Source organism: Lutra lutra, chromosome 1 (assembly GCF_902655055.1).
Source record: "Lutra lutra chromosome 1, mLutLut1.2, whole genome shotgun sequence".
NCBI lineage: Eukaryota > Metazoa > Chordata > Mammalia > Carnivora > Mustelidae > Lutra > Lutra lutra.
The window spans coordinates 222001864-222023253 of NC_062278.1; the positions used below are offsets into that span (position 1 = coordinate 222001864).

Genomic DNA, 21390 nt, shown 5'->3' on the forward strand with positions numbered 1-21390 from the left:
GGGGCGTTTCTCGCTGCCCCAGCGTTGCCCGGGTTCCCCAGCGTGTCTGGCTCCCCACTGCCGTCCTCTGTTCGTCCTCTGAGCCTCAGCGCAGGGACCGTCCCCGTGTTGCCCCCTCCCCGGCCCCCCACACTTGGCCCAGGCCACGTCCTCTGCCTGGAGTGTCCGTCCCACCTTGGAGGGACGCGTCCCCTGCGGGCAGGCTGGGAGCACGGCCTGGGGAAGTGATGCAGAGGGCGCCCCTCCCTGCGGTCTGACAGTTGCATGGGGCTTCCGGGCGGCTGCGGGCCACGGTCAGCCTGGACAGGGCCGCAGCGCCCGGCCCGGAGTTTGACTCCAAGGCTGCCCCCGCCCCCCATCACTCGGGTCCTGCAGGTAGGGGCTCCCGGAGGGGTGCTGGGGTAGGGGTGGGCAGAAGCAGCCCTCTTGGAGGTCGGGGTGACAGGGGTCTGGGTGGGGCGCGGCCGGGCTGCCAAGCTCTGGGAAGGAGACCTGGTGCTGTTGTAGGCCCCCAGCTGACCCCCCCATCCCTGGCCCGGCCCTCACAGCTGGACCTTCTATTCAGTCCATGTCGCAAAAGCACAGGGTCCTTCCCACTGCCCTGGACGGTTGAGAGATGATGTTGCTGCCCCACCCATGAGCAAAGGAGCCCAGGGAGGGCGGCACACCACCCCAGGGCCGCCAGCAGGCCAGTCCGAACAAGACGACCGAAGCTGCCCCCCCTCGCGCCTAGCTCCCTGCTCCCCCACGCACACCATCAGCACGCCGCACCTGCCCACCCCCGCGGGCCCCCAACTTTGACCCTCCCCCACTGCAGCATGAGTGGCCCTGAGCCATCCACCGATACCTCTGGGCCTGACACCCCAACCTGGCCGACTCCGCCCACCTACAGCAACCTTGGTGAGCCCCCGGGGGGCCTGGCTGAAGGACTGATGTGGCAGGGGGGGATGCCGAGCCCGAGGGCTTAGAGAGCCCCCTGCCCAAGGGCGGCTTAGCTCACTGGCAGTGTCACGGTCCCCATAAAACTCTGCTGAGGGAGGGAGCAGCTGGGAGCACCAGCTCAACCACACGAGGAAGCTAGGGCTCCCAGAGGTGGGGTCACCTGGCCGGAGCCACACAGGGACACAGGGTCACCTGGTGTGGGCTGGATGCCTCTTGGTCACTGACGCATCACTCCTCTATGAACTGCGGGGGCACCTGTACCGCACGGGGCCACTCTTCCCATCCTGCAGACGGGGCAGTGGGGCCAAGGGACCCGAGCCCCATGTGTCCTCACCCCTTCCCTGCTCCCCCCCATCAGGCGAGGTCCGCGCCCAGATGCTGCCCTCCAAGGCCTGCCGCCCCCGGACATCCAGGCCCCCCTTGACTGACCCGCAGCCCCTGCCCCCACCTCTGCCCAAGAAGACCCTGGCCAGGACCCGGTCCCTGCCCACCCACAGGGCCCCCGGCTCCAGCCCCACTCCCGCAGGGCAGCCTCGGAGGCCCTTTCTGGGGTCCCACAGTGTGGACGAGAGCCAGGCCGGCAATGACCAAGCGTGGGCCCCTGGTCCCCCTGTGGAGCCACATATTCGCTCGCTCAACAGCCTGCTGGGCCTCGGCTGGCCCGACCTGCATCGCCCTGAGGCTGTGCGCGCCTTCCTGGAGGCCCGGCAGCTGGAAGGCGTCCGTACCGTGCACGCCCAGCTCCGGGCCCGGCTGCTGGGGGGCCGCCCGGGCCCCTGTCACCCCGGCCACGGCTTCCGCCTCCTGGACAGCTCGCCATGTGTGGACAGCGGGGATGCCCTCTACTACCGCCTGGTGCGGGTGGGCGACGAGGCGTGGCACATGCTGGCTGCTAAGGTGAGCCCCGCCCGTGCCCCTGCTCCTCGGAATGGTCCCCGGTGTCCCACGTTGGGTGTCATCTGGGACGCACGCTGCTTGGGCTTCCCGTCTTAATCTGTGACAGACATGCGCTAACACAGCCCCAGGAACCGCGTGTCCGAGGTGTGCAGCGGTGGACACGTGAGTCGCCAGGGAGTCCTAACCCCCACGCCTCCCAGGCGCCCTGCAATCTGCATTTGCACCCAGTCTCTAGGGAACTCCGGCGCTAGGAAGCCCCCGTGCTCCGTGGCCCCTGTATTAATAACACGTATAATAAGTAGTAGCTTCTGCCACCATCAGCATGTCGAGCCCCTCTGCGCACCCTGAGCCGTCCTACGGAGCCCAAGGTGCCCTTACGCACCGAGTCACCACACTCGCTTTGCAACGCAACTGTCACCGCCCCTGTCATAAGATCCTTCCGTTTTTATGCGCCACTCAGGGAGAAAAAAAAATAGATCCCTGTGAAGCCACTCGTGTCAGACGCAGACTTTTCAGACGACGCTCAGCAGTTAGGCTGTGCTGGGGGGCCTGTCCCCTCACACCCCGAGCGTGAGGGAGGGCAGTGTGGCTGGCCGCGCGGGTCGGGGACGGCTGCTGGACCCTGACTCCCGCATGGAAGCCCCCACCCCGCCCCGGCGATTCTAATGTAATTCCCAGAGCTGGTGCTCCCCTGACCTTCTAGGAAGAGCTTTGCTGACCTGCACTGTGGTTTCTGGCCGCTGGGGCTTCTGAGGCCTTGAGCCAGGGCCGCCCCCTCCCCCCGAGATGGATCTCAGGATGGGACAGAGCCGGGGAGCAAGACACCTGCTCTGTTGTAGCCTGGATGCTCGTGGCGGTTGCTCGCTAACGTTCTGGCCATCTTGGCTCCGACTAAACAGAGTATGGGGGTTGTCGTGTCCACAGTTCTTAGCAGGTGGAGAATGTGGCTACTGGAACGTCCAATGACCCCGCGGCCTGGGTCGTGTTTCTCTGGGACGGCCTGCCCTAGGCCCCCGCACTGCCCACCTCCTCACGCCTCTGAGGAGCTGCAGTCCGACCCCTAAACCCCATCGTCCTTAGCGGAGCTTTCCCTGAAACCATGCTGGCGACAGACAGTGAACTGACACGTTCCAACTCCTGCTTCTGGAGGCCGAGCACACGCAGCAGGGGCGACGGGAAGGCTTCTGTGGGCAGAGTGCCGGCGGGGTTCTCCGCGCTCAGGCCCCTGACGGCCCCCTCTTTGCCCCTCAGGTGCCCAAGCCGGGAGCCGAGGAGCCCCACCCGTGGGGCCTGGAGCTGCAGGCCTCGCTGGGCCCACACTTCAACCTGCAGGGGCTGTGCGGCCTGGTGCCCGAGGGCGCACTGCCTGGAGCGCCCTGGAGCGGCCCGGTGGCGTTGGCGACCGAGGTGCCAGAGCGCACGCTGACCCAGTGGCTGTCTGAGGTGGGCAGGGGGCTGCAGCCGGGGGAGTTCCCCTGGGTCTCGGCCCTGCTGCTGCTGCAGCTCACATCTGCACTGGAGCACCTGGAGGCTCGGGGCGCGGCCTTGGCAGAGCTGCGGCCCGAGAACCTGCTGTTGGTGGCGCCCCGGGGCTGTGCCACGGCCGGGCCCCCTCGCCTGCTGCTGGCCGACTTTGGCCGCGTCCGCCCCCAGCCCCCGGGACCCCAGGGCGCCCACGCGCAGCAGCTAAGCCACCTGCTCAGTGCCCTCCTGGGCCCCGTGGCGCCCTCAGCCACACCCTTGGCATCCGGCCTGGAGACTCTGGCGGCCCGGCTGGCCCACTTGCAGCCCTCGGCGGCCCAGGCTCGGGCTGCGCTGCAGGTGCTGCTCTGGGGCCCCGGGCCTGAGCTGCGCGGCCGAGGAGCCCCGCTCGTGCCCTGGCTGCAGGTGCGCCGTGCGCTGCTGGTCCTGCACCTGGCCGAGCGGGCCGCGGCGGGGGAGGCACCCGGTCTGGAGGACTGGCTGTGCTGCACATACCTGGCGGAGGCCACGGAGGCCTCCATGGGCCACGCCCTGGCGCTGCTGTGGGACTGACGCCTCCCAAGGGCCTCCCCGAGAGGTAGGCACCCTTCCCAGGCCTGGTGCCAGAAGGCCAGTGGGGACTGCCTCCATGATAGAAGGGACGCCCTCTTCCAGAAACAGCCAGAAGGGTGCAGGACCGTGGACACACAGCCCCCTTTCTATGCTGGGGACCTGGGCCCAAGTCCTTCTCTGGAAGCCTGGGGGCTGGGGCTAATGACCAGTGCCTCCAAGGTTTTCTGACACCAGGACAACCCCCACCTCTACCAGGTGTGGCCACTCCCTGTCCACCAAGGTCTGTGTGAGTATGGGACCCCTCCCCCCAGCTTTCAGCAGAGGCAAGGCTGTCCCTCTAGTGGAGTCTGAGGGTCACCGTCTCGGTTGAGGAGGTGGACGCTGTCCTCCATCTCCCGCCCCGGAGCACCCCTTGTGCCGAGGACGGCCAGTGACTGAGAGTCTAGACCTGGTTGGCGTCTCCAGGGGGAGGGGAAGCTCCTAGAACCTGAGACGCCCAGTCCCCCAGCACAGCCCGCCTCAGAGGAGTCTGAACTCACCTGCCCAAGCGTCCCCACAGGGTCCCATGCCTTCTGCCTCCCCCACTCTCTCCACCCACCGTGGCCTCCGCGCTCTTCCTCCGTGAAATTAAATTCTGTCCAGCCGCCAAGCTTCTGCATGGGCTGTTCCCTCCGCCGGACTCCGAATCTCACCTCCTCTAATCAAATAAAGTCGCTCCTCCCCGTGCCTGCCCCCAGAGCAGGGGGGACCACCTGGAAGTATTTATCTCACGGCCCGCCACCTGACCGTGTCACCCCCCAGGCTCTGAGCTCCCCCAGGGCAGAAGCCAGGCTTAATCCGAAGTAGCTGTTTAATCGCACAGGACGATGGAACACCGGCAAGGAAGTCTCGTCTAGGAACCTAAGGGAGAGAACAGTGTCTCAGTTTACGCCTCTGAAAAAGGCCCCTGAAGGGTCCCACTGCCCTTGCCTCTGGGGCCTCCAGTCATGCCCCCTCACTTCCCCAAGCCCTTCATGGCTAACTCCCAGGTACAACCAGGGCTCCTCTCCCGCTCAAACATCTCCCGTGGCTCCTTAGTACCCTCAGAATACAGTGGGGCTCCTTCAAAGGCTCCCCACATTCCCTCTGGCCAACCCTTCCTGCCACACTGCCTATCCGCCTGACCTCCAGGACTTGCCCAAGTTGTTTCTTCCCCTGGTCACTCTGCCCGTCTCTACTCATCTGCTTCAGACTCCCTTGTACCCTTCAACACGCCAACCCCAAAGCCCTTTGTGCTGCCTCGACTGGTGTGCTGCCCAGCTCTGTCCCTTCAGACCTTTGAAGGCCGGCCCATCTGCAGTAGCTGAACATCACCCCCAACCCCAGACACATTCCCATCCCTGCAGGTACCTCCCCTGCTCCAGGAGATGCCCCCTCTTCCCGCCTCAGCCCAGGCTGGGCCATAAGTCTCTGGGCCACGCTCAGATGCGGCCAGCAGGTGGCGCAGCAGTCCTGCCCGTCCTAGGCCTTCAGGAGCCGCCTCAGCCCTGCTGACCCTCCACAGGCGCCAGACCCCACATTCCCGCTCTCACCCCCATCACCGTAACAACCCTGCAAGCCCCTCCCCAGGGGCTGCTGGCGTCCACGGAGCCCACACGGGCGATGACGTGGGGGCCCAAGTCCAGACTCACACCGGAACCTCAGCCACACCCCACACAGACCAACAGAACCAGAGATGAGGCTATTTGGGGCCAGCAGGAACTCTGCCCGTGGGGAGCAGTGGCCGTCCCAGGTAAGGACCGAGGAGCAGCAGACCCAGCTTTGGGGTGGGGCGGTCGGCCACCTAGGGCCTCCCGGGGCTGCCAGAAGGACTGAACACGTGAGGGGAGGCAGCAGCCATCCGGGGCCGGCCACGCATCAGACCCCACAGGAACCGGGCTGCACCCAGAGCTTGCGGTGGTGCCCGCCCACGCGAGGGGGTCATGCGGTTCAGAACCCGCACACCCGCCCCCCTACCCCGTCCCAAGCCCTTGGGTCCCGGGCCGGGGTCAGCGCCGGGGGAACACCACGGAGCCAACACAGGTGTGGGAAGCGTCATCACGTTTATTCAGGTTTTCAGCGCTGCTCCGGACCGAGACCTGGACTTCCAGAGCCTTCCGGTGAGAGACTCCTCCTACACAGACAATAGGAATCATCTCCAACCAGCAATAAAAAAGTAAAATATAAACTTTTATTTAGAATTAAAGCAAATACTCCAGTATCACAAACACAATATTAAACCTCGAGAAATACACCGCTAATTTGGAGTGAGCGTTTATTTGCACAATCACAACATGCGGACAAACCCGGCGCGCAGGAGCAGGCCTGACTCGCGGCGCCGCGGCCGGTCCCGCCCCACAGTAAGCGCCACACGCAAAGGAACCGCGATGCAGGGGCGACGCGCGAGGGACGCGGGCGGTGCCACTACTCGTCCTCGCCCGAAGACTCCCTCTCGAACGTGTAGGCCATGAAGCAAGCGTCGGGTCTCTTGGGGACAAGGGGATGCCCCGGTCTCACAATCTCAAAGCCCAAAAAGCCGAAGGTCCGGAGCAAGGCGGCTGCGGGGGAAACCGAGTCAGAGCCGCAGGCGGGGCCGCCCGCGCCCCGAGCGCCCGGCCCCCGCCCCGGCCCCCCAGCGCGCACCTCTGTCGTCACGGTTCTTGTGGAAGCAGACGAAGACGTGGGCGGCGCGCAGCTGCTCCTCTGAGAACTCCAGGAGAACTGTGAGGCTGAAGGGCCGGCGTCAGCGGGGCCGCCCCACGCCCGGGAGCACCCCCACCCCGGACCCGCACCGCGGCCCACCTGTCCTTGCTCCCCTCGGGCAGGGCGCCGCTGGGGATCTCCACGTAGAGGCAGCCGCCGCGCAACACCGCCCTCCAGTCCACGCGCCGGGAGCCCGAGAGCCTGGTCTGCACGTTCAGAATCCTCGTCTTGCCGTGGGACGCGAGCTCCTCGGTCACGCGCAGCCGCTCGTCCTGCGGGAGGGAGCGCCGGTCCGCACCGCAGACCCAAGCACTGCTCGGGCCGGCCCCGCCCCCGTCCCCCCCCGCCCCCCCCCCCCCCCCGCGGTACTCACGGAGTAGAAGACGGCGGCGGCCGGAAGACTGTGATCCCTCTGACTATTCCCTCGCCCACCTGGGATCTTCAGGGGTGGGTGAGGGACATCAGGAGCACCACCGAGGCCCCGGACCCAGGTGACTACAGCAGTCGGGGAAGGATCCTCTACGGCAGGACGCGGCGCTCAGCCTCGCGCAGGAGCCCCGCGGCCGCGCCCGTCTCCACCCGCGGGCCACCACCCCCCCCCCCCGCCCGCCGCGAGCGCGCGCTCCCCCCGCCGCCGGCGCCCCTCCCGCACGCTCCCGCGGGCCCGGCTTGCGTCATGGCGGCGGACGCGGCCCGCGGCCCCGAGGGAGGTTTTCACAATCGCGCGCCCGGCGGCGCCAGCAGCCATTTGCCGCGCGGGGCCAACAGGCCGCAACGCCGCCTCCATTTTGCACGGCTCGGAGCTCGGCCCCGTCCGCGGCCCGGCGGCCTCGGCGCTCCGCGCGGCGCCCCCCACTCCGCGGCCCGCCGGGGAACCCGCACCTGCCGCGGGCGCGCCGCTGAGGGGAGGGGGCGGCCGGCCGGACACCGGCGGAGGCGCGGCTACGGGGCGCCCCGCGCGTCCCCCACCCCCCCGCGGACCACGACGGCAGGCCGCGCCCGCCCACCCCCCCGCCCCGCCGGGCCCCAGGCCCCCGGAGCGCCCGTCCCCCCTGCGATGTGGCCTCGACACAGGGGCGGACCCCGCGCTCCCGGGCCCTCCGCGGCCGGCTCCCCGCGGGCCTGCGCGGCGGCGCTTCTGGAAGCTTCGGGCGGGGGCGGGGCGCTCACCTCTCGCTGCTGCGGCCTCCGCGGCTGTGCAGGCTGAGGAGCGGCATTGCGCGGGCGGCGTGGACGGCGGTGCTGGCTTTGTCCCCCTCCTTCTCTCTGGCGAAGCAGTGGCTGTTGAGGATCCGCTGCAGGGAGGATTTCACCATCCGGCCGCTGGGGTCCGAAACCAGAAACCTCCGCTGCGCGTCTCTGCGCCGCCGCCGCTGCTCGCCGTTCGCAAAATGGCGCCGCCGCCGCCGCCCGCCTTTATAGGCGCCGCGCCCGGGCCACGCCCCCACACCGCCTGGAACGCAGACGCGCGAGGGGGCGGGGCCGCGGAGCCCCCGACAGCTCCGGACGTGTTCGACCCCTCGGCGTCTGACTGGCGGACGGCCGGGGTGGGGGCGGGACCGCCGCGGGGACCGCCCCCCTCCACCAATGGCGACTCTCTGCGGGCGCGGGAGGCGGGGCGCCGTGGCGTCCACAGCGCAGCGTACGCGCCCCGCCCCCATCAGCCGGACCTGGGGTCGGGGGGCTCCGAGCTCTACGGGTCTTCGGGTGCTGGCAGTGGCGGCGTCTCCGCCGTGGCCTTTGTCGTCCTGCCCCAAGCGAGGGTCCCCTCTCCCGGGAGGCTCGGGGTGACAGAGGCCCCGGTATTCGCGGGCGGGGGTCCCAGAGCCCCCACCCCACGGGGCGGAATTCCTTTCCGTGATAACCTCGGAAGGGTCGGTCCCGCGGTGGGTTTCTGAGTTCGGTCTTGCTCGGTTCCGGACCGCCGCGGCTGAAGAGAACCTTCCATGCTCAAGACACTTGCGTTTAATGAAATGGAGCGTATCGCTTCCAGGCTCAGCCAACAGTCTCCTGCTCCCAGAGAAACGCAGACCCCTCCCCGGTCAACGCGGACCCCTCCCCGGTCAACACAGATCTCTCCCGGGTCAGCGCAGACCCCTCCCCGGTCAGCGCGGACCCCTCCTCGGTCAACGCAGACCCCTCCCCGGTCAACGCGGACCCCTCCCCGGTCAACACAGATCTCTCCCGGGTCAGCGCGGACCCCTCCCAGGTCAACGCGGACCCCTCCCCGGTCAATGCGGACCCCTCCCGGGTCAACGCAGACCCCTCCCTGGTGAACGCAGACCCTTCCTCGGTCAGCGCGGACCCCTCCCGGTGAACGCAGACCCCTTCCTGGTGGACGCAGACCTCTCCCCAGTGAACGCGGACCCCTCCCCGGTCAATGCAGACCCCTCCCCAGTCAACGCAGTCCTCTCCCAGGTCAACGCAGACCCCTCCCGGGTCCACAGAGACCCCCTCCTGGGTGAGCACCACCAGCCCAGGCAGGAGTCCAGAACCGGAGGTGGGAGCCGTTCCCTGTGGTCCCAGTGGAGCACAGAGCTTGCAGGTCCTGCTTCCTTTCCTGGTTTTGCTTTTCAGGCACAAAGGGAGGGTCTGGAGAGTTAGGCGGGACTGAAGCAACTCTTATGTTGGTCTTCACAATTCATGCCTCTCGTTTTTATCTTATTTTTACTTCAGTCTGCTGTGTCCATGTGGGTTAGAGACACAAGCTTTCCCCAGAGACCTTGAATGACTGCAAAACCCACAGGAGCTTAGTCTGCAAAGCAGGTCTGCTGAATCCATGTGTCTTATTAATTCCTTGCCAGGGGGAAATGCAGTATTTATATTCATACAGTAATTCCACGTAAAAATGTCTTATTTGCAGCTTCCGAACACACATTACGAGAACACCACCAAAACTCTAAGAATTGCGTGTGTTGGGCCAGCGCCAAGGAATTGTCCTGGGAAAGAATATTTAATTTGTGACTTTGAGTAGCATTGCAGCTTGTGGTGAAACTTAAAAACAAGTGGATTCTCACTTCGATTTCCAATTGTTTTCAGTCGTTGCGCAGAGGGCCACGCTTTTGTTGCAAAGGCGCCCTCCAGCCCGCCCACACTGGCAGGGGGCGGCAGTGTCCGTAACTATCTGTGCAACTGGTGTCTTGTTATGACGCAGGCCCTGTCTTCTTGAGGCTGGAAGAGCTTCTGCACTTTGAAATCTGGTTGGGTTTTTCGTTTGTTTGTTTGTTGGGTTCTCTGCCTCTTGTGGGCTCCCCAGTGTTTCGCACAGACAAGCGATTCTGGGCCAAAAGTTCAGAATCCAGACTGGCCACTGGTCACTGGGTCATAGGGTGTTTGCCCCCCATGCCTGCGGCCAGAAAGTGACAGAGACCACAGCTGACTCTCAGCACCAGTGGGTTTGAAACCGTCTCTGATCCACTGCCCAGGAAGCACGGGGAACCGTGAGATGTCCACCAGAGCGCCTCCCCTGCAGGGGCGGAGTCTGGAGAACAGGGTGTAGCCCTCCTCAGCCACAGGGAACCAGCAGGAGCCTTGAGAGACCCAAGACTTGGATGGGAAGGGTCCCCTCTTCATCGGCGGGCTTTGCGCTGTTGCTGGCCAATGTGCTCTTTAATTTGGGATCACTGTGGGTGGGAAGGGGCAAAAATGTAGCTTCCTGGTAAAACACACAAACGAGTTGAGCAACTTGCAAAGAAGCAGAGGTTGAAGAGTAAAAGGGGTGCTTGTGGGGTCAGGTGGAGCAGGGCATCCGACTCGGGGAGAGTCACTGGCGGGGTGGGGGAGGGCATCCGAGGGCTCTCAGCGCCTGGCAGGGATGTGGGAACAGTGTCCCTCGTCTTCTTGAGGAGGGCGGGCTCTGGGTCTGGGGGATGGCCCCCTCTGCCTGCTGTCGGGGAGGTTGGGACAGCTGGCATGAGGAACATGTTCATTGGCTTTGGTGGCTGTGGGGGCAGGGAGGGGACCCAGGCGCCTGCCACCACCAGGATGGGAAACCCCAAGGCCCGGTCAAAGTGTCTTTCCAGATTTCATCTGGCATCAAAAGGTTTGCTCGCAGTTGGATCTCGGTGACTAGACACAACGTTCAGGTTCTTGGGTGGCAATGGACTCCCACGATGCATGGTCAGGCCAGTCACATCTGGGGGCCCTCCTGGACACAGAGGGGTGAGCACATCTCTGGCCCCCACTCCTCGGTGCCAGGAGCTACCCCCCATCATGGCAACCATGGACGTCCCAAGTCATTGCCCCGTGTCTCGCCAATGTCACGTTCTCCTTTCTCTGTCTATTCTGAGTGCACCTGTAAATGCTGGGTCTGTGAGGAAGGTCACCTCCACTCGCGGAGTACTGCAGGGTGGAAGGAAGTTTCCGGGTCAGGTGCTCAAGGCAGCCTGCCCTGGCTGGGCTTGCTGGGGACAAAGAGAGAGACACCAGACCTGCGGGATGGGCCTTGCTGGGAACAGGAGCCTGTGAGAGGTGAGGGACCCCCTAGACTGCAGGATAGGAAAGAGGGGTATCAGGGAGGGCTTCTTGGAAGCGGTGAGAGCTGAGCTTCAGGGATGGGACAGAGGAGATGTAGTGGGAGCAGGTCAAGGAGGGAAAGAGCCCATGTCTCGTGTCCTGGTGAATCACTATGGCCACATTAGGTATCTGGGGGTGCCAGGGAGGCTGGGGGTCTCGCTCTGATTTTTTTTTTTAAAGATTTTATTTATTTATTTGAGAGAGAGACAGAGAGAGAGAGCATGAGCGAGGAGAAGGTCAGAGGGAGAAGCAGACTCCCCATGGAGCTGGGAGCCCGATGCGGGACTCGATCCCGGGACTCCAGGATCATGACCTGAGCCGAAGGCAGTCGCTTAACCAACTGAGCCACCCAGGCGCCCTCGCTCTGATTTTTGAAAAAGGATTTGCAGAGTATAGTTGTCTAACAGCCCCCCAAAACGTCCAACTCCTAGTTCCAGAGTATGTGGGTGGATCATGTCACATGGTTAAAGGGACTTTGAGGTGGGGGCAGGTCAAGACCCAAGGTGGGGGTGACCCTGGATTCCGGGGGGCCTGGCGTCCCTCATGAGAAGGAGGCAGAGGACGGGGGTCCCAGAGTCGGGCAGACCCTGCGCTGCTGGTGGGGAGGACGGAGGGGACCGCGGGCCAGGAAAGGGCAGAATCCGGGTCTCCCTGGGGCCCCCGGGGGCACCAGCCCTGCCCACGCCAGGGTTTTAGGACTTCCGAGCCCAGAACTGTTGGAGAATCAATCCCTGTGGTTTGAAGCCACTGAATTGGGGGCACTCATCCCAGCGGCCCTGGGGAGCTCCCACACAGAGGAAGTGAACCTTTGGCGTCTGGGTCAGCGGCAGCCAGTGGCGTGTGAATTTCAGCCACACGCAGCGGCTCTAGTTCACGCTGAAGCGGGTCCGTACCTGTGTGCGACGTTAAAATGAAACGCAGAGCAAGACGGCAGCGGCCGGAGCCAGACGGAGCGAGCTGGGGGGTGGGGGGCTGTTCCCGGTGGGATGCGGTGGGAGGGGTGCGGGTGGGCGTGTGTCCACTGGAAACGGTCCTCCGCCATTTGGAAATTTTCATAATAAAATGCCAAAGAGTAAAACTGGAAGAAGGTTGCAGCTCCTCTCATCACGTCCCGCCTGGCCTTTCTGCGACCTCTGCTCCTGGGAACGCAGAGGCATCGAGCCTGGGGCTTGGGGCGGAAAACACGCGAGGGTTCTGACCAGTGGTGGCCAGCCCGGCGGGCTCCAGGCCTGGGGAGGGCATCACCGGCCGCAGTCTGGCCTTGAAGCCCCGCACGCTGGTGGCACAGGGAGCCCTTGGCAAACACGGGGACCCAAGCGCCCGAGGGGACAGATGACCCAGAGGCGAGGAGGGCTTATCTCCAGCCGGCAAAAGGTTCTTCTTATCTCCTTTGTGGTTTCAAGGTTCGGGCTCCGGGACACACCCAGGGTGGCGCATGTCCCCGCGGAGGCTTCGTGATAGAAGGAAAACGGTCCCCAGGAAGTCGTCTGAAGGCAAGGACGCAGCTGTTGTGATCCTGCCCTGCGGGGCTTCTCCTGTGTGTTCACCAAGTGTTATCTTCATTTCTCTAGAATTTCTGTCACTGAACACGAGCCTGGCAGGCTCGGTCCACAGAGCACGCCACTCGTCGACATGGGGTTGTGTTTGAGACCCATGTTGGGCGTAGAAATAACTTAAAAAGAAATGTATAAAGCCAAGAGGGTTCACGTTCGCTGAGGACACTAGACATATACAGGCCTGTGTCTCACCAGACCTTTGCTTTTTTTTTTTAAAGCTTTTTTTTTTTTTTAAGATTTTATTTACTTATTTGACAGAGAGAGACACAGTGAGAGAGGGAACACAAGCAGTGGGGGGCGGGAGAGGGAGAAGCAGGCTTCCTGCTGAGCAGGGAGCTTGATGTGGGGCTCGATCCCAAGACCCTGGGATCATGACCTGAGCCAAAGGCAGAGGCTTAACCCACTGAGCCACCCAGGTGCCCCACATTTTATATTTTCTAAAGACAGGATCTGACACTGGGCTTGAGGGGCATTGCCCCCACTACCCCCCACTGCTTCCAGCCCTATTGGATGCCAAGGAACAGATAACACAGTGTGTCCCCCGCGTGTGGGAGCGTCCCTTAGCTACAGGCAGGACTGAGGCCCCCACGCTCGGCCCCAGAGATGGACCCCGAGCCCACGACACTCAGGGAGGGAACCAGACACAGGAGGCCACATGGGGTGTGAGTCCACGCGTGTGACACGTCCAGACCAGGCTCCTCCACAGACGCGAAGGGGGCTTCATGGGGGCCGGGGGCTAGGGGGACCTGGGGGAGGGGTTAGTGAAAGGGGAGGGGGTTGCTTTCCGGGTTTCGGAATGTTCCGGAGCAGCACAGCCATGCTGGTGGCTATGGAGTGGTCTTGAATTCTGGTTCTAGATGAGGAAACAGGCCTCTCCCATGGAACCCTCCCTCAGGCTCCGGGTCCCACGGGCCACCCCTGGCTGCTCTGGGAGCTTGTACCCCGCCCGTTGGCTTCACCACAGGGGAGCCCTACCCAGCCTTTGTAGCTCATAGGCTGGCTGACGGGATTTGAGGGAGAAAGCAAGGTGACCCTTTGTGCTGTCCCCACCTCCAGGACTTGCTTCTCTGAGGCTCAGGGACAGGAAGCGAGCCGCCCAGGCCACCGTGGCCGGCAGGGCAGGGCAGTGGCTCTGTGCTGGAGTGGGGGTGGGGTCACCCTCTGGCCAAGGCTCAGTCCTGCGGCAAGGGTGGAGGCCTCCCCAGCCACCAACCCCCGCCGCCCTCCTCCCCTTCCCGCCACCGCCCTGCCTCCGCACACCTGTCACCGTCTGTCTTGGGGCCACGCTCCCGGGGCTCCATCTGTCCAGCGGGCTCACTGTGGCGGCTGTGGAGTAAGTGGGGCAGGGGGAGGCCTGGGCAGGGGAACGGTCCCTTGTGTCTGGGGAGGGCATCTCTGAGGTCCACGGGGACCCCCAGCTCTTGTGACTGCCCCCCTACATGCCTAAGGGCACCGTCCCCCTGCCCGTTTGGGCCCCTAGCTCAGTGGCCTGCTCCGGCCCCAGGGGAAGGGTCACTCTTCTGACCAGAGACGGCAGAACACGCTAACACTGGCAGCCAGGGGCACGGGGGTCCCAAAACAGGGCTGTGGGGGGCCGGCTCAGCTGGGTTTGACCACAGGCTGCCTACGACCTCTGGCAGATAGCTCTCTCTGGAGACTCAGTTTCCCCATCTGTCCTATGGGAGTGGGAGTCGTGGGAGGAGGCTGAGGCCCCAGCGCTGGGATCAGGAAGCCCCTGGGGGCCCTGGCCCCTGCCTGTCGTGGCTGGAGTGAGGCCCGTCGGCGGGGGGGGGCTACAGCCTGAGCTTCTAGATTTAGGGGCCGGGGGCTGGGGTGCCAGGAACGGCCGGCCAGGACGGTTCAGAGACCCAGGGGCGAAAAGTCCGGGAGGGGCTGGGAGGCACTACGGGCCTCCAGCACTGGGTAAAAATAGTGTCTGGTCTCAGAGAACCTGAGCTGACCCTGGGGCCAAGGGTTCTGATCTGGGCCATCTTAGCTCATCTGTGTGTGACCTTGGGTGGGTCCCAGCCCTCTCAGGGCCCCAGCAGCCTCGGCATCCTTAGGGAGGGGTCCCAGCACAGGGAGGGGACGCGGAGTGGGGGGGCGCTGGGCCACACCCACCCCACAGTGAATCTGCCCTGGAAAGGAGGTTCCAGGTGGAAGGACGGGCAAGGGCTGAGCTGAGAGGCAGGGGCCCCTTCATTTACGTACAAGGGGTGCCCCCAGGTCAGGCCCAGCCCACAGCAGGGGCTCAGCCAGTGCAAGACACATCTGAAGCAAGACGCCTCCTCTCCAGCCGCTGCCCCCCAACTCCCAAGGATCCCAGGGGCTCAGACGTCTCCATGACGACCAGGGCCCTGCAGGAGCTGGATGGAGGCCTGGGCAGCTGCCAAGGCGAGGACCTTTCCACGCTGGCCGACCCCTGCCCTGAGCAGCCCCAGGAGGACAGGGCTCGAGGTACTTGCAGGGTCTCAGGCAGGACGGAGCCCCGCCCCTGTCCACCTGCTGAGCCGGGTGACTAACTGGCAGACCCAGGACTAAGACTCCCACGTTGGGCCGGCTCCAACTCTGCTCCTTGTTTCCAACCCATGTCCATTCGTGCCTTGGGGGATGTATAAGGAGCCCCAGAGATACAGATCATAGGCCACGCAGGGCAGGATTCAAATCCTAGCTTGCCAGCGAAGTGCCGTGTGCCTTTGGGCAGGACTGCCTCTGAGCCCATTTGCTTTCTAATCTGTAGAATGGGAGGGATCCCCCACCCCTGGCCCAGCAGAGCCCCGCAGGGGGTGGGATGGGCCTGGGGAGCTCTCACAACCTTGACTCTCCTTCTTTTCCTCCAATAGCGACGCCCAGGCTGGCCGACGCTAGCAGCTGGCCCCATGTGAGTAGCCAGGGCCCTGGGGTTACTGCCTGGGATGTCCCTGGAGACAGGGACACGCTGCCCAGAGGGGTGGCTCTCTCCGGCCCATGGGAAGGGTTCGGGTTCCCTTGGAGGAAAGAAGGGAAAGAAACAGCCTGGGCCACTCATGACTTCTCATAGGTTTCTCAAGCTGAGGGCAGCCCTCCAGGCAGTGTGGATGCCAGGCCTAAGAAGACAGAAAAGGAGCCTGTGGCCAAAGTGGCCCCAGGATCCGGGAAAGAGAGGCTGAAAGCAGGAGCAAGTAGGTTTGCAGAAGGCAGGGGTGAGGTGGGGGAGTGGGTATGGCCCAGCAAGCGGGGGTGGGGCAGGCCCCGGGCTGGGTCCTTGGATTTAGGGGGAGGGGAACAGGGTGCAGTGGGGCTGCTGGCTGGCTTCTGTCCCATGTCACCAGCCGTAACTAACAGGGCTGGAAGCCTCGCGAATTCATGATGACACAACGTGAGGCGCTTCTGGGCTTCAGCCGGCACTTTCTAGAGCGTCCCCCACATCCCAGTGAGGCTCTGAAGCACAAACGGCTTTATCCCCTGCCCAGGGCTGCAGGCAGGGAGGGCAGAGCCCCATGGGGCCGCGCCCAGCCCACCCCTTGCTCCCCACAGCGCCCCGGAGCCCCGCGCGCAGGAAGGCGCAGGCCTCGCCGACCCCGCAGCGGCTACCGCCACCCCCGGCTCCGGCCCTGAGTGATGAGCTGCCCTGGGGAGACCTGTCCCTCAACAAGTGTCTGGTGCTGGCCTCATTCGTGGCGCTGCTGGGGTCAGCCTTCCAGCTGTGCCGCGGTGAGCCTGGGCACCGGCCCTCCCAGGGAAGCTCGCGTGCCCCCAAGGGTTGGGCTGTTACCTCCCCTCCGGAGGGGGGGTCTTCTATACCTGGCTCCCCCCGGCTGGTCCCCTTCTCCCTGGCATGGTCTCTGCGAGGGGTCCTCGGTCCCCCAAGTGCCCCACCCCGTGCACCCCCGTTCAGCCACTGACCTTGCGCACCCTCCCTCTGTGCCGGCTCGGGGAGAAAGTGCCTCATCCCCCGTCCCCCATCGGGGACCTTCTCCGGGGGCCCTTCCTCTCCCAGATTGTATCTCGGCACACCTGTCTCCTCCGTGAGTGAGCAGGTCCTCACTCCTCATGGGCCTTGCCCCCCAGGACTGGCCCTATGAGCCACCTTTGGGTGGTATGTGCCAGGGAGCTCCCACAGCCCACAGAGAAACGGGGCCTGCCCTTTTGCAACTGGCACGAGGGAGATGTGGAGGAAAGGGGGCGCCACAGCCCCGGAGGTCAGGAGCCTTCCTCCTGAAGGCTTGGAGGGAGGGGAGACAGGACTCCAGGGTGGAGGGCTGGGCAGCGGGTTTGATCTGTAGCTCCCCCCTCCCCACCTGGGCTGACTCCCCTCCGCTCCAAGATGCTGTGGCTGGGGAAGCAGACGTCCCTGCACCTGTCCCTGAGCCATGGGTACTGCCCAGCTCAGCCCCGGAGCCAGCAGCAGCCCCGGTAAGCGCTTCCATTAAGTGACCATGGGTGGCGGGGGGAAGGTGCCTAGATCCCGCGCTGGGCAGGTGTGCGCTGACCCCAGCAACTGGCACCACCTGCCTGGCAGCTGCAGCCGAAGCCCAAGGCCTGGGCGCCCCCATTAGGACCGCTGGCACCCCAGGCAGAGGAGGAGGAGGCGGCGAAGGAGAAGGAAGAGGCTGAGGTTCCCAGAAGACGGGAGGGTGCGGACAGCGCTGCTGGTGAGAAGCGCAGGCCCAAGGAGCCTCCGCGGAAGGAGAGGCCTCGCAAGGAGAGGCCACCGAGGGAGGAGCGGCCGCGGAAGGAGGAGCGGCCTCCGAAGCAGGAGAAGCCACGGGCCGCCAGGGAACCCCGAGGAGCCCTACCCCGGCGCTGGGAGGTGCGCAAAGGGGGCCACCGACACTGGGCGCAGGACTCCCGAGACCCGGGACAGAAAAGGAGACAGGCCTGGAACTCCCTGCCGCGCCCCGACGAGGACCGGCCTCCAGGCCGCCAGAAGCACCGGGCGGGCAAGGGGCGGGACTGAGCCAGGCATGAGTCCTGGGACCCAATACTCAGAACCACCACCCTCGCCGTGCGTGGCCCCGAGGTTCAGCGAAATAAATTGAAAGCTGCAGCCCCAGGGTCGCTGGCTCCTTTGATGGGGGCAGCCTGGGCCTGAAGGGCAGAGAAGGGAGGCCCTCCAGCGGGGGGGTGGGGCGGGGTAGGGGCGGGAGTGGAGGCCGAGGGCACCCGGGATGACGCTTCCGTCCTTGCTGAGAGCGGCCAGGTGGAGCCCCCCGCCTGTGCCCAGACGCACGTACACACCAGCTGGTGCTCGCTGGTCTTTATTGGGGTGGGGATGGGGGTCTGAGCAGACATGGGCGGGCGCCCCGGGGCCGCGTGGGGGTCACCGGCAGCCGCACTCCGTGGCCACCATGTTGGGCACATGGTGCGCGCTGATGCGCTCCTCCGACAGGCCGATGAGCAGCTTGCCAGCGTAGGCGGTGGGCACGCAGCAGGGCGGGCGCGCCAGGGCGGCGCCGCGGGCCTGCATCTTCAGCAGCAGCACCACGTGGTTGCCGTAGCGCGGGTTGCGGTCGGATTGCGGCCAGCCGCACGCGCCCTGGCAGTTGTTGGCCTGGTACGTCTCGGGGATGAGCACCGAGCGCTCGGCGCGCAGGTCCACGCTCAGCTCGCGCAGCGCGCACGGCCCGTCCGCCGCCTCGGCCCCCGCGCTGCGCTGCGCCCGCAGTGCCCCGCTCCGCTCGCGCCCCCGCCACTCGGCGCGCAGACCCTGCAGCGCTTTGAGCAGCAGCAGCGCGCGCAGCGGGTCGCCCGGACCGCCGGGGCCACCTGAAGCCCCCGGGGCCCCGGGACAGAGCGCGAGCAGGCGCCCCAGCAGCGGCGTGGCGGCGGGGGGCAGGCCCGGGAGCCCGCGCAGCTCGGCAGCGGCGGCCCGCAGCTCGGCGGCCACACGGTGCGTTAGGCCCGTGGCCCAGGGCCCGGACTCGGGGCTCCTAAGCGGCGCGGCGTCCCCAGCCGTGGCCGTGGCCGTGGCCGTGGCGGGAGGCGGCAGCAGCAGCAGCAGCGGCTCCTCGCCGTCGAGCAGGCGCTCCTGGGTCGCGGGGTCCGACAGGTTGACGAGGCCCTGCGGGAAGCCGGCCAGCGCGCCCGGGTCCAGGGCCAGGCGCGGCGGGGAGGCCTGGGCTGGGGGCCCCCGCAGGGCACGCACCAGGCGCGTGAGCGTCTCCAGGAAGGGGTCTGCGCTGGACCGAGGCTCCGTGGGCTCCTGCTCCTGAAAGGGCCTGGAAGGCGGAGCTGGGAGGTGTGAGCAGGTGTGAGGTTCTTCCCGTACCCGCCGCCCCCCAGTCCCGGGCTGGACCTGCACACACCGGGGTGGCGGGAAGGGCACTTGGTCCAGAAGGCGGCGCGCGGGCATTGGAGCGGGCCCCGGCAGCGGCAGCAGGAGCAGGACCGGGGTCATCCGCGTGGAGCAGCGGGGGTCCGGGCGGAACAGCAGCGCCTGCAGCTGGGCGGTGCTCAGGGGACGACCTGGAAGGCCCGGCACCACCCCGGGGCAGCTCAGCGTTTGAGGACCCAGGGCAGCCCACCCTTGCCAGCTCCCCGTCTTTGAGAGCCTACCGTCTCCTCGGGGTTGCAGGGTCAGGGTGACTCCAGGGCTGTGCCAGGCCCCCGCTGGGCGCTCCACAGCCAGCAGCAGGTAGCGCGCGTCCCGGGACCAACAAAGGTACTGTGGAGATGGGGGCTCAGCCCAGTTGGCTGGGGCGAGGGTGCCAGCCCCGCTGTGCCCGCTGCCCACCTAGGACACTCGGAACCTTGTTCAGCACAGCTTAAAAACCCCATTCCCGGGACACCTGGGTGGCTCCATTGGTGAAGCGTCTGCCTTCGGCTCAGGTCATGATCCCAGGGTTCCAGCATGGAGCCCGGCATCCTGCTACCTGCTCCGCGGAGAGCCTGCTTCTCCCTCTTCTCCCCCCAATAAACAAGTAAATAAAATCTTAAAAACTGAACCCACCACCTCCATACCCTCTCCTCTGCTGGGCGAGGGCTCCTGGAGGCCCAGGAACTGCCCCACTGGGTGCCCTGGTACCTGGGTGCCTGGCAGCCTGGTCCCCGTGACAGTGACCTCAGGACCAGGCCCGAGGTACAGCACCAGCAGCGCCAGCTCCAGGGCACCGGCTCCTCCGGGCGGGGGCGCCTGGAACTTCAGCGTGACTGCTGGCTGCCAGCTCACTGTGGCCAGGACAGACAGGGAGGGGACGACACCTGAGGCCCTGGAGCCAGTCCCCTCCCCACACCTGTCCTGCGTTCCTGCAGGGAGAGCCCCTGGCCCAACTGGGAGCCTTGGGGACCTGGCGGGAGAGGTCTGACACCCCAGCTTGGGTCGCCCAGAGGAATGAATGGCAGGGGGTGGGGAGTGGTGAGGCTGCTCACGCTAGGCTCCCTAGGGTCTCCACCTGGGGCTCTCATTGGGGGCAGCCCATTCCTCCAGTGGCTCTGAGGCCAGTGGCTCCCAGGGACAGGCCAGCTCTCACAGCAGGGCCGCCTTGGCTGGACCAGCCCCCTCACTGGGCTCCTTCCCTGGGAAGGGTGGGAAGGGGCGGGTCCAGGAGCCCAGCTCTGGGGATTTAGAGCTCCACAGGAGCCCAAGAGTACCCACCTCTGGGCCATGGGGGAAGCTGGGGAGGGGTCTGGTGTGGACGTCTCCCTTCTCAGGAGACCAGGGACAGATCCCCCGCTCAGTGGCAGGCCACGGCCCCCCACGTACCTTCCTCCAGGTGCAGCACTGCCAGCCGCCGCCCCCCGGGCTCCCCCAGCCATGCCTGCAGCTGCCGCAGAGGGAGCAGTGCGGGCTGCCCTGCACTGGCAGGGCAGACCCCGAACATGGCCAGGTCGCGGGGACCCCAGTGTGCCCGCTGCACGGCCTCGAGGAAGGCGTGCTCGTAGCCTCTCAGGGCCCCCACCACCCGAAGTGGGGTGCCACTCCGGTTGCTGCTCTGGTCCAGGGTCACCAGGCACAGGGGGTCTTGTCGGCTCCCTGGCGGCCAGTCCCAGTCTTGGTGGAAGATGAGCCCCCCTGTGCCCGTGCCTGGCTCTCCGGGCGAGGCGGGGGCCCCGGCTCCCCACGGGGGCCCCATCACCCACAGGGCCAGGGCCAGCAGCCGGAGCAGCAGAGCCCACATCCTGGCTGCCGGGAGGGGCTCGGTGGCTCTGGCTTATATGCGAGAGGCCAGGCTGTTTGTGAGGGAGACAGGCCTCTATCTCCTCCTGGGCTGTGACCTTGGGGACCAGTGCTTGGCGCCCCAGCATGTGCCAGGGCAGGCCGGGAAGCTCTCAAAGCCTTCTCTGTTCTGGCCACACTGCCTGTCTCCTCACGCTGATAGGAGGCGCAGCCTGTGACCGACTTGTCCTATGTCTGTCCTTGAGGAGCGTACCCCCCGGAGGCGGGAGTGGGATCAGGAGCAGGGGGTGTTGGCCCAGACTATCAGCAGCTCTGGGGATCTGGGGACGGGGGGAGGGCAGGCCTGGACCAGGGCAGAGAGTGATGTCCCAGAGGACCGGGCAGTAGACTCTGCTGGGGACCCCGTGTCTTGGGTGTTCAGGCCACCAGGCAGGTGGGCCTGGGCAGCGGGTGGTCCCCGGCTCAGCTGGGGCTCCCCAAGTGCTCAGTCACACTGTGGGAGAGCGAGCAGCTGCAGCTCTCCCCTCCTCACAAGAGATCCCAGACCCACTGCTGGCTGGGCCTGCCCTCACCCAGCAGCGTCCCATGGGGCACAGGGACACCAAGACAAGGACACTGACGCCCCAA

At 65.8% G+C, this 21390-nt stretch overlaps 4 protein-coding genes across 6 annotated transcripts; 2 read left to right on the forward strand and 2 right to left on the reverse strand.

Annotated features, from left to right (window-relative positions):
• On the forward strand, positions 1-4817 carry PEAK3 (PEAK family member 3). Of its 2 annotated transcripts, XM_047707344.1 has the most exons (4): positions 1-375; positions 818-900; positions 1301-1839; positions 3091-4817. In XM_047707344.1, the coding sequence occupies exons 2-4, from the start codon at positions 819-821 to the stop codon at positions 3871-3873; spliced, it is 1404 nt and encodes a 467-aa protein (XP_047563300.1). In that variant the 5' UTR covers positions 1-375; position 818; the 3' UTR covers positions 3874-4817. The 2 variants fall into 2 exon arrangements, with proteins under 2 accessions (XP_047563300.1, XP_047563311.1); XM_047707355.1 differs by lacking the exon at positions 1-375 and having other exon boundaries at positions 390-900.
• A 1245-nt stretch (positions 4818-6062) lies between these two features.
• Positions 6063-7998, reverse strand: OAZ1 (ornithine decarboxylase antizyme 1). The gene is given in 6 exon segments (XM_047707363.1): positions 6063-6449; positions 6535-6620; positions 6694-6866; positions 6968-7057; positions 7059-7113; positions 7765-7998. Coding segments are annotated over 6 exon segments (684 nt in total). The 5' UTR covers positions 7911-7998; the 3' UTR covers positions 6063-6315.
• Positions 7999-13851: 5853 nt separating this feature from the next.
• On the forward strand, positions 13852-17696 carry JSRP1 (junctional sarcoplasmic reticulum protein 1). 2 transcript variants are annotated; one of them, XM_047707383.1, is made up of 7 exons: positions 13852-13998; positions 14962-15122; positions 15509-15546; positions 15706-15826; positions 16182-16358; positions 16972-17060; positions 17167-17696. In XM_047707383.1, exons 2-7 carry the CDS (start codon positions 15008-15010, stop codon positions 17602-17604), a joined length of 978 nt encoding a protein of 325 aa, XP_047563339.1. In that variant the 5' UTR covers positions 13852-13998; positions 14962-15007; the 3' UTR covers positions 17605-17696. The 2 variants fall into 2 exon arrangements, with proteins under 2 accessions (XP_047563339.1, XP_047563330.1); XM_047707374.1 differs by having other exon boundaries at positions 13904-13998; positions 14892-15122.
• A 203-nt stretch (positions 17697-17899) lies between these two features.
• AMH (anti-Mullerian hormone) lies at positions 17900-21371 on the reverse strand. Its single transcript, XM_047710589.1, has 5 exons — positions 20350-21371; positions 19672-19814; positions 19203-19311; positions 18953-19112; positions 17900-18865 (listed from the first exon to the last, which is right to left on the reverse strand). Exons 1-5 carry the CDS (start codon positions 20762-20764, stop codon positions 17968-17970), a joined length of 1725 nt encoding a protein of 574 aa, XP_047566545.1. The 5' UTR covers positions 20765-21371; the 3' UTR covers positions 17900-17967.
• Positions 21372-21390: the final 19 nt, after the last annotated feature.